At 38.3% G+C, this 12,113-nt stretch overlaps 1 protein-coding gene across 1 annotated transcript in view; it reads right to left on the reverse strand.

Moving 5' to 3' along the window:
- nme6 (NME/NM23 nucleoside diphosphate kinase 6) overlaps positions 1 to 4,418 on the reverse strand; it is a 7,063-nt gene extending 2,645 nt beyond the window's left edge. The window contains exons 1-5 of the mRNA XM_050058586.1: positions 4,178 to 4,418; positions 3,824 to 3,919; positions 2,418 to 2,520; positions 1,981 to 2,020; positions 1,094 to 1,254 (exon numbers count right to left, since the gene is read on the reverse strand). Coding sequence (XP_049914543.1) covers positions 1,094 to 1,254; positions 1,981 to 2,020; positions 2,418 to 2,520; positions 3,824 to 3,916 — 397 coding nt within the window. The 5' untranslated portion in view covers positions 3,917 to 3,919; positions 4,178 to 4,418. The remainder of the gene's footprint in view (positions 1 to 1,093; positions 1,255 to 1,980; positions 2,021 to 2,417; positions 2,521 to 3,823; positions 3,920 to 4,177) is intronic.
- Positions 4,419 to 12,113: the final 7,695 nt, after the last annotated feature.

A 12,113-nucleotide genomic window follows, 5' to 3' on the forward strand; every position in this document is an offset into this window, starting at 1 on the left:
AGACTGTCCAGGAGTTGGCGGATGCTTTAGTCCAGGTCTGGGAGGGGATCCCTCAGGATACCATCCACCACCTCATCAGGAGCATGCCCAGGCGTTGTAGGGAGGTCATACAGGCACGTGGAGGCCACACACACTACTGTGCCTCATTTTGACTTGTTTTAAGGACATTACATCAAAGTTGGATCAGCCTGTAGTGTGTTTTTCCACTTTAATTTTGAGTGTGACTCCAAATCCAGACCTCCATGGGTTAATAAATTTGATTTCCATTGATAATTTTTGTGTGATTTTGTTGTCAGCACATTCAACTATGTACAGAACAAAGTATTTAATAGGAATTTTTCATTCATTCAGATCTGGGATGTGTTATTTTAGTGTTCCCTTTATTTTTTTGAGCAGTGTAGTTACGTCATCACAGGCTTGTGTTTGTCTGCTACTTAGGAGCGCAGTATGTAGAAGCACGGGAGATTTAAAAAAAAAAAAAAAAAAAAAGATTCAGGGCCTTTTGACCAATGAATGCACATGTCCGCTTACTGAACGCTGCTAAATCAACTGTTTGTTGTAATCTGGCTGTTTGTTTTGAGTCTGTTCCTTGTTTTTGAGTGTGGATTTTTATGCTATTTGTTTCAACTTTTTGCTGCTGTCTTGGCTAGGACTCCCCTGATAAAGATATTTTGAATCTCCATGGGACTGTTCATGGTTAAATAAAGGTTAAATAAAATAAAATAAAATAATGAGCTACAAACAAAAACATATGATTTGCTGATGCTTCACCACGTCATTGGAGCACTGAAATACAGGGCATCAGTTTGTAGCTTCATGTCACAGGCCTCCACTGAGAATGACTTGTAGTCTGTTGCTGTGTTGAAATATTAAGGTTTTATTGTTTACTTTGGTGTTACTGGTGGAGGCCGTGGGGCTTATTCAAACTAATGAACACATGCTTTCCTATCCTGGTGATCGTCTCTGGCAGGCACAATTTCAGACTTCCTTCTCCAAGTTTGGGACTGGAGAGGGTCCGACAGAGGAGCCTGGAGCTGTGGAGCTAGACCCCTCTGGATTTGGCAGCCCATGTGACATTCAACATATTTCCTACCTGAGCCATGAGTTGTGTTTCGTGTGTCTGTGAGTCCAAATTGGCCCCTGATAGAAGCAGGTGAGGTGTATCTGGCTCTGAACACTTTGGTTGGTCCCATTAGCTCTCTCCAGTGATGTATGGCGTCCTCTCTGGCTAAAATGTACGCTCGCATGGGACCACTGTGGAGAAACAATTTAACAGTAGTGTGAGTGGTCATGGATCATGCTCAAATATTGAGACATGTCAGCTTACAGTTAATGCAAAGCCAGACACTGCTCTGTGTGGCTGTTACAGACATTTCATTTTAAACACTGGATGGTTTCTGTGCTTCAGTGATGAGCCAAAGACGGACTCTTCATAAATCACACCAATGTATTCACTCCAGAACCTCCTGGGAGGAGAGCTCGGCCATGAATACATATCAGTTCATCAGTTACAGCAAAACAATGCAGACTGGAGCCGCTTCGAACTTGACTGGCTGACATGCCGAGGATGCTTCCTATGTCTCCAATAACACTGACAGCATCCAGAGGAAGGTTGCTGTAGCAACCGCTGATTAACTGCTGTGAGGAGACAAAAATGACAATGTGATGACAAGCACCTTTTGCAGTCCAGAGGGTGCCGTGTGGAGCTATTGTGAGCAGGCTACATGGTGATTTTCAGACAATTGCTCCAGGGCTGTTGTCCTGGCTGATAATTGAAACTCCTGTTGTGAAGTTTCAGAAAATGATGCACCGGCGACTTGCTGAGCAGGAAATTGCAGCACCGTCAGTTAACGTGTGCTTTTTCTGTGTCAGCCCCAGTGGGTTATACATCACACAGACAACAACGTTTATCAAAGTAACTCAGTCAAAGCTGTCATGGTTTGGGAAATGTGCATGTGTAATGTCAATGTGGAGGTTTACCTTGACATGAACTCAACAAGTCTTTGGTAGAAGAATCGCCCTGAGAAGCAAACAGAAGCAAGTCAAACAGAGCTTTCACTATTTTCATTATCCATTATCCATTACTCTCACTGCCCAGTAAGCTGTCAATTATTTTCTCAATTAATCAATTAGTTGTTTGCTATATTAGAAGACAGAAAATGGTAAAAAATGTGGACCAGCGTTCCCAAAAGCCTAAGATGACATCCTCAAATATTTTATATTGTCTGCAACCCAAAGATATTCAGTTTGCTGACATGGAGGAGCAAAGAAACTGCAAAATATTCATATTTAAGAAGCTAGAATAAGAGAATTTTTAACTGATTAATCCATCATCAGATTAGTTGCTGATTAATTTAACAGTTGACAACTCATGGATTTATTGCTACAGCTCTACAGCCTGAGTTGTGTCCACACACCTGAATGTTCAGCGTAAAACCTCTCAGAGTCCTGTTTCCTCCACACAAGATCTTTGCACCTGACAATCACAAAGCTGTTGTCCAGGATTCTCTGGTGAAGAGCCTGAAGGAAAATATAAATTAGTTTTCCCATAATGTGCCATAATGTAGCTGATGATAATCGATTTACTGTGGCGAGAAGGAAAAGGGTTGCCAGAGGGAAAACAATATTCGGATACAAAAGGTCATTCTCGTCTTTAATATTAAAATAACAGTAATCTGGTCGACTATCTGGGCTTTAAAATGGCTCCTTTCACTAATGGAATATTTTATGATTGACGCAGCTTTCATGACTTTGAGGCTTTGGGGCTTGTGAATCTATTAAGACCGCAATTATTCTTTACTCTGTGGAATAAAGGTGAGAGCAGAGCTGGCTTAGGACATGTAAATGAACATGCCGCTCCTTGGAATAATTTTATTATAGAGTGAGACAAAATAATAAACGAACAGACGGATGAAGACACTTGGTTTAACCATAACAAGTTTAATTTATTCTAGATATACATCTTATAGAGTAATTAAATACAATGATTAGAACCTCAGCTTGTTATTATTCATGCTTTATTTATGTTTGTGAAGTCAAATTGTGGAATTCTGTGGGAAATGACTTCATATGAATTGTGTGTCTCTACAGGTATCGGACATTTAAATTTAATGCCTTTTAAGACCTTTTCAATGTCATTTTTAACCACATTTAATACAGATATTTGGACAAATCCATCTTTTTTAATACAAGCATTGCAGGTAAGTACATATGTGGTCCTGTGCAGAGGTAGGTTTTATGTCAGAATATGGTTATTATAGTAAGTTAGGTTAATTGGCATTTTGCCAACAGGTAAGTACAAGTATAAAGTAAAAAGTAAAGAGAAAGCATTAGGTTCAGTGGTAGGTTTAGAGATTTGTGATATCAGAAATTAAAGATGGATTAATTAAACTGAATACATTTTTTGTGATAATTAAGACCTCACAAATTCAAATTTAAGACTATTTAATGACTTAATATTTATAAATGAATTAAATAACTGTTAAGACTTTGTAAGGACCTGCAGACACCCTGAATACTGATAAAATAATTGGACAATATGGGTAATATTTATTTGTGTCATACTGTCTTACAGAGTTTAGGCATGAACATCTACATCTTCTTGTGTATTTTGAGGTGGGAGGAACAAATATAAGGTTGGTGTTTCTATTTTCTGAAATGTTATATGCTATAAAACAAGGTCAAACTGTTTACTCTTTATCTGTTATCACTGCTCACTCTGTGCAGTAGAAGATGTGTTAAAAACTGCTACAGTAATGCATCTGAATAGAGACAGTCTGAAGGAAGTGAAAGGATTAATGTAACAGTGACAGGCTGAGTTCACCTGTAACATGACAGGATGAGCCACAGCATCTGGTTTGATGACCGCCAGGGTGAGCTGCAGCACTTTGGACAGGCAGCGAGCTGTCAGCAGCATTATCTACACAGAAAACACAAATCATACAGACAGTGTTTTATATACACAGTGTCAACAGTTAGCTTAGCTTAATGTAGCTAACGGTTCATACGCAGCTTTAATTGTTTACCGTGTAGCTTTATAACAGCCGAATAAATTACGTGTAAACAACAGCAGAAAAGTATATTTTGTATACGCTACTGATGATACACCTCAAGAAAACTAAACTGCTTTAGCTCAAAAATATCTCCTTCCCCGTTAGTTACAAATAACGTTACCAACCTCTGTTCCAAAACACTGGTCAGTTTGAAGAGGAGGAAACAGCAGCAACGGCCGCCGCCATGTTGTGTCAAATAAGCTCGTTACTGTAATTTAGTCTGTATTTAGTCTCCACTCCGTGTCTTGGACTACAAGTAATTTGTATTTAGTTTATGTCAGTATTTATTGTAAAATTAACGTAATTTTAGCGTTAATATTAGTTGAATGAATCCTGCTCGCGCCGGTCAGTCCGGTCGATAATGCCGTCCCCAAAAACTTAAGCAGCACACAACGTTCCTACTGCAGGTGACACCAAATAAAAACTCTCAACAAACCATTATGTGTTAATATTCAGTTAGTACCTGTGAAAAGTAAAAGTTAAATTAAACTCCTAAACAGCAGCTAGCATAATTGATCATGTGACAACCAGGAGTGTTTTTAATGAGCTTCTGTGATTTAAACAACCTTTAACTATAACTTCTGTGATTAAATCAGATATTCTTGTTGCTCCAGGTTGTCACACATGAGATGTTTTTAATTATTGTATTATACAGTAGACCTGTAAACTCTGGAGGTTTGGTCCAGATTAAATCCCTCAGGACACTGGTTCCCAGCCTGGGGGTCCTGACCCTCACTAGGGGGTCCCCAAAACTTCACATGGGATCGTGAGGCCTTCTTGATTTTAAGTACACTTTAAATAATATATACTGTATGCCTTTATCTCAGCATTTTATCCATTTCTGTGATGAAAAATAAATTAAATTGTTGCGAATTCTTGCGAATAATTCAGATTGACACCTCAGAACTACAGCTGTGTTCAAAGAACTCACATTAGATTAAAAATGGTGCCATTTGCTGCAGGCTATATGCCCTCAAAAATGCTTTAACTCATTTCCGTCATGATTTTCTTTTCTTTTCTTCTTTTTGTAAAATAGTCAGTAGCCATCTATAGCAAAATTATACACTCATTCTTCATGAACTAGGAAAACCATGACTAAAGTAATTTTACAAAAAAAATATTCAATTAAATGAATATATTCTTAATATTTTTGTCATATACAGATATGCAGTGATAATTGTTGGGTAACATGCATGTTGATGTTGCCTAATGTGAAGTCTCTATTTGATCATGTGACAAGATGATACAGGAGCTAGTTTAGGTGCAAAATCTGTCAAGATTGACAAGCTGAGCACATCTGCAAGTCCAGTGAGGCAGTCATGTCTTTTAAATAGAAAGGCAGCAGCAAGAAAGGACAAGAGAGAAATGAACAGGAGGCAAAAGTAGCAAAGCTCCCCAAATTAGATTCTTTAGTTGTTGTTGGTTTTGTTTTTAATAAACAGTTGCCAGCTGTGTGTGTGTGTGTGTGTGTGTGTGTGTGTGTGTGTGTGCCTGCCTTGTAAGTAGTAACGTGTGTACTGAGGCCCGTGCTAATTAAAGTACGCCACTGGTTCAAGACAGCCAGACCCCTCTCCACTGGTTGGGGAGTAACCAGTTAGATGTAATTAAATACAAAATAAATTTAATTGTAATGAGTTACAGTTACTGGGAAAAAATATGTAATTAATATACAGTTACTAATCAAAATGATGGTGATTACAAGTTATATCTGAATATATTCTTTCAGTAAAAAGCATATCTAACATTCATTCTGTTTCTTTGCATCTTGTCATCATGGAGAAATACCTTCTTTTGGCAGAGCCTATTTCCGGACGGCTTTGTTGCCCAGTTTAAAACATTTTTTAGAAAAGTGATTGAAACCCATTACCTTTAAAAGTAACCTTCCCAACGCTGGATTATTATTCAACATATACATTTTTAAAATTTGTCGCTATTTAGGTCGACCATAAGCATTATCTCTGAACGACCTAATCTGTTGCATTTCATTTTGTCACCATCATGCAGCATTTGGAGAATATCTGCTCCTAACAGTTTTTCATCTTACAGCAGCTATTGTAAATATATTTTATCTTTACCAGGACCTAGTCTTAACTTTAAGGGGAAATTCTCAGAAAATGTCGTAACTCTAAGAATCTTCTTATAATTTTGTCACTAGGAGAAACTCTTTGTAGTGAGAAGCTTTGTGAATACGGCCCCTGAACACAAGCTTCACAGAACCTTCACTCTCTGCTAAACAGCCTCGTCTTGCATCAGTGGTGTACAGTAGTTAGGATGGGCCCCAGTGCCAGATTTTGCATCGAAACAGCTACCTTATTTTTTTTAGTATCGTTGCAAGATCAGATACAGACTTGGCGTTGGACAACATCAACATACATATTACAAATCATCACTGCAAATCTCTATATGACAAAAATACCAAAAAAAACCCAAGAAGAAACTATTCAATAAATTGATTTTTTAAATAGTTTATATATAGTTTATATCGGTTATGTAAAATTAATATATCATTTTGTTATAGATTTCTACTGACTATTTTACAAAAGAAAAAAAAATAAACATTAACGAAGAAAGGTTTGTCTTCTCGTTGACATATATAGCAGATGACAGCATTTGTATTTTAATGTGAGTTCTTCTTTGAACACAGGCGTATTTCTGAGGTGGCAGGTTGAATCACTCACAAAGGCCGGTTTTCTGCTCTAGAGAGAGCAGACCATCCAACCACTCTTTCTATGAGCACCCCACCCCATGGGCCCCAGTGCAACTGCACTGCCTGCACTGTCTTTATTTATGCCCCTGTCCTGTATAAGAAAATTACGCAGTTAAAACAACCACAACGTGAACAGAACAACAGAGCAGTGTTAGAGAGAATAATAATAATAAATACATTTAAAATAAATTAAAGAAGGGGTAGTAAATTGTACAAAAAGTTTCTAAAATATCAGGAAAACTCATCCCTGAGTCAATATTCACAGCATTATGTGCTTAAAATTGATCTTAATCATTAATTTCAAATGTCCTGCAGTTACTGCATCACTATTTGAGCTAATTGTGCAGTTTATCAGTTTTTCTGTAGTCATTATCATGCATAGAATATAATATGAAAGACGTAAAACTTAAATTAAATGCCAAGTCTCTTTTACTAGCCCAGTGTGGCTACAGATTTTGACAAATAAAGGCCTGTCTCTATTAGAGGCTTGGTCAGGTTGCCAAGCAGTTAATTTTTATAGAAGTTCTCTGGATGTATAAAACAGGTTGTTGGCTACCCACTTGAGCTAATGTTAGTTAGCTATTTAGATATTTACAAATATAAATGTTTAAAGTTTTGTCAATATGGAGATACTACAAATAGTTAGCTCGGTTAGATTCCCCACAAATCAATTGTTCAGTTCGTTTTACTCCTCAGAAACTGTCTTAATGTCAGAATATGTGTCCATTCCTTGATTACTCTGTAAGTTATTCATATTCTTTTAGTCTGTAAGGGTCCAGTGATGAAAATAGTTAAAAGGGTTTTTCATAAAAATTAATCCAAGTTGTGAGTATTGTTTTAACAGGATGAAGTGGTATTGAGTTGGTATGTCGGGTGCCGTAATCCTCGAGTGATGTAAAAAGAGAGTCATAACGCTCTTTCTCTCTGTGATGCCCTGTCTGTCGGAGCTAGAACAAATGAATGATGCATAATGAATATGTTATTCGAAGCCTAACGTTTAAACAAGTAATATTCATACTGCTTTGAATAGACAATTTAATCCTTTTTTTTTGCAATCTTTGCTGAGTAACAGTTTCGGGTAAAATGCATTAAAGGCCTGTCCCATGTAGATGCCCGTCCCAAATATAGGCCTGTGGACTTCAGTGATTTAAGCAAATAATAGCCCGGGCTACTAATTGAAGTTTTATGGTACTTCTAAAATGTGTCTCTTAGTCAGGGGTCATCCATTCACTCAGTGATAGAAAAGTTTTCTCTCTGGTTTGAAACCACTGCTTTAGGACTTATTCTTTTTATAGTGGAAATAAAAAAATTAGAAATTCTGTTACTGGTTTCAGTCCTTTGCAAAATGTCATTGCAGCGAAATAGATTCCTTCCATACGAGTGCTTGAATTCAATTCCCAAGTTAAATGACAGCGTCCCTCTTCACTGCACTGACCTGCCACCCACCAGTGCCATGTCACTGTTCATGAATACCAAGTGAGAAAGAGCAGAAATGCTTTCATCATCTGTCAGAAAGACTGATGATAGTGGTTCTTAGTGAAGTGTAAGTGTAGATTAAGGTTGGACCGTTGATGAATAGATGCTCTCTAGGAGCTGACAGTCTCTGGGGAGAGACAGCGACACGGCAGCTACAAGCAGGGACTGGAAAGAGGGAGATATCTGCCCGTGGAATTTCATCAATGTGGGAGATCAGACCTACAGTATGAGTTACAAACACGGAGCACATTCCAGCAATGCAAAATGGCCACACCCTTGAAAAGAGCAGGTTGTGTGTATGTGTGTGTGTAGTTTGACATTCAGAGAGAGAGAATAGGAGGGAAGAAAGGGGGGATGGATGTCCCACATAGGTTTCTCCCACCTGCCCATGTCATGTGACTTGGGGTGACACCACAGCTGTTACCGCCCATGAGGGGGATGGAGAGGACGAGAGAGGGTGATGGGTGGGTGAGGGGCTGAATGCAGCAAATTTCTGAGGATGTAGCATAAAAACCTATGTCAGCTACCTATAGATAAACTTTGTACTAAGTCTTGTATTCATTGTCCAATGATCAGATCCTTCACTGAAGTAAAAGTAACACAAGGTGAAAATACTCCATTACAAGCTAACGTACAGCAGTCATAATCCTACTTATGTAAAAGTACATAAGTATTAAAAGCTTAATTTACCCTTTGGAGAGTACAGAGAATATATTTAGCATGATAAGGAAAAATACAACGACGTTTGTTGTGATTTGTCTCATGTCTTGAATCTGGTACGGCAATTATCTAACTATAGATCACTTGAAAAATCACACTTTTATTAATAGTTAAAGTCAGGATTTTTGGAAAATGAAGAGAAACACACGTTTTGTTTATTAAATGTTGTCCATGTGAATATTTTTAGACACTGCGTATGTATCTTTTATATTGTACTTGTTGAGATCATAGATACTAATACTTTATTGTGCTCTTTTTAGTCTCTAAGATACAGACACATCTTATATTTCATACTATATTTAGACTCTGGGCACATGGGACTACTGTTTTTCCTCTAGATATAATAAAATAAATTGAAAAAACAGTAGTCCCATGTGCCCAGAACGATAGTATGATAAGAAAAACTCACATTTCAACCAAACGGTTTGACTAATTTCGAAGATTTCTTTAGATTTGTGTTTAGGCAAGTCCAGAGAAAACTTCCACCAAAGGAAATTAAATAGAATTCAGTTGTGGGCACAAATGGGTTAAAATATTAAAAGTAAAATTACTGGTTTGATTAAAAGTAGGATCTTATGATTTGCATTTTATCATAAATTAGATATCAGTAGTATGGATCCTTGTGTAAGTAGCCTTCCACTTTTGTAGCTGGTCGAGAGTTAGTTTTATTGTCTTATGTAGAGTTCGATTGTTTGGATCAGGTGTTCCCAAACTTGAGGTCGGCTCCTCCAAAGGTTCGTAAGATAAATCTGAGGGGTCGCAGGGTGATTAGACAGATAGATAGATAGATAGATAGATAGATAGATAGATAGATAGATAGATAGATAGATAGATACTTAATTAATCCCAAGGGAAATAACGGATTGATGCAAGAGGAAAGAATCGTGTGTGTGTGTGCGTGTCTGTGTCTGTGTCTGTGTGTGTGTGTGATTGAGTTAGTGTGAGTGTTTGTGTGTGCGTTGGTCTGACCTGTATATGAGGACATTTCACAGGTATTCACACCAGCCTTATGAGGACATCAGTGACTTGTGAGGACAGTGCCCATGTCCTCACAAGTCACACATTGTATAAGCACTTATCATGTCATAACTAACTCCCTCCTGCTTTTTACCAAGGCGAGATGGCTGCCAAGCTTCAGACCACCGTTTAAAACCAACAAACAACAAAACTGGTTGTTGTTTTTAGCAAGAAATCATCTTTTCTTAACCATAACTAAGTGGTTTTTGTGCCTATACATTAAGCACAGTTGTGGCTAATGTGTGGTTATGTTAAGAAACGTACATTTTCAACATATCTGCTACATGATAAGATACAAATGTTACATATCTCTGGTTTGCAGAAACGCACAATGCCAGCATTTATTCTGGCGACTAGGTTGATCCAACAGCTCGTAGACATCTGAAACATGACAAAGAGCTCCAACTGGACATGGTTTTTTGTAACTGCTCACAAACTCAGAAGATTTGGGTCCGCTGATTTAATTACAATACTTTGTATAAATCTTTTAACATGAATTTTTAATATGAAAGATTACCATGATGTAGAAAAGCAGTGACCCAGATAATAACGTTCCCAATAGTTATATTTTACAATATTTAACAAATGCACCAGGATAAAATCAAATTCCATGACTGTCATTGTTCTCAGTGTTATTTGGACATTTTGGAGCACAGAGTGAAAAAGTATCTCCATGATTTTCATCCCTGAAGAGCTCAGGGAGTTTCCTCTGTTCAGGACTCAATATGACACAAATATTCAACTTGAAATTAACTATCTTCTGTCTCTTCCAGTCTCTGTAGATTAAGGACAGGGGAGAAACTCGTCACAGAGACTGACACAGTGTTTTGTTTTCACAGGATGAACAGGTTTCAGGATGGAACAGAGGCCACCGTTGATCACCGCTGACTCCCGCTTCAAACATCCTCAGCTGGGTGGCTGATTCAGCCAATCCCCCCGAACTCTCTGCCCTCCATAAACCACATCTCTCTCTGTGCTGACTGCTGCTGCTGCTGCTGCCGCTGCCTCTCATGCAGTTGTCGTTCCCTTTTGGTGGGAGTCGGGCAGCTGACTGACTGCCTGACGACCCCCACAGGAGCTTGGGTGTCCATAGGCTGCTGCTCCACATATATTCTTCCACGGTAAAGGATAGTTTAAAAAATATGTAGTACAAGGGAGAACAGTTTTAAAGTTATGAGGATTGGAGAAAGTTGGGGTGATGTGATATAAAACTGTACCAGAGATATTTTTCTCTCACAAAGTAAATGACACAAAAAGCAAGTCATAAAGGTTCAAAGATGTAGAAGAGCAAATATGAATGGGGATGAGTGGAGCATGTGATCGGTGCAAACAAAATACAACATCTTAAAGGATAGGCACGTTTTTCGAGGTTGATCTCAAGGCAATACTGACATGTCATGCTCATTACTATTTGTTACTGTATCAGTGTTCATTGTGGCAGCTATTTTAGATATAGTCTTAGTCTTTAGATGAAAATGCTCATTAGTTTTACTCACATTTCAGTAATTTTTATCCGTCATAGTTCAAGTCTAGTTTCAGTCAACAAAACCTATTCTAGGGGCTATTCCAGGTATCAGAAATTGGATCAAGTTAACGGGTTGTAACAAGAAGCAGAACTTAATTTTAGCTTGACTTTTTCCAAATCTGCAGAATGTTAGTCTGTAGGATTGAACTCATGTCCTCTCACAGAGTCTCTGCCCTGTCAAAGAAAACTCCGACTGTTCAGACTGTTTACTTACAGCACAGCTACACTCCCATAGTTTCCAACAACTTTCTAAAAATGAACAAATTCATAGCGAGGTTCTTGGAAAGGACTGCACTACTCAATGTAGGAAGAATTCTTTATTTAGGTGGTACTAAAGGGTGTTGTAGTCAATGCACTGCAGGTCAGATAAACATGCAGTAAATCCATAGGCTGTAAAAATGATGGATATAGCTACTGTGACATCACCCGTTGGTTCGTTGACTTCCATTTTGAAGCCTCAAGCTCTGCCGATCGGCTGTCGCCATCTTGGTTTTTTGGAGCCAGAAGTGACCATATTTGTGTGAGAGGCTGGAGCCGCGGAGGAGCGAGGGATGGATCTGCATGAGATGCTGTGGACACTATCGACAGACTGCCTGTCACTCAAAGCAGCCCATCC

This window comes from Epinephelus moara, chromosome 12 (genome assembly GCF_006386435.1).
Source record: "Epinephelus moara isolate mb chromosome 12, YSFRI_EMoa_1.0, whole genome shotgun sequence".
Lineage (NCBI taxonomy): Eukaryota > Metazoa > Chordata > Actinopteri > Perciformes > Serranidae > Epinephelus > Epinephelus moara.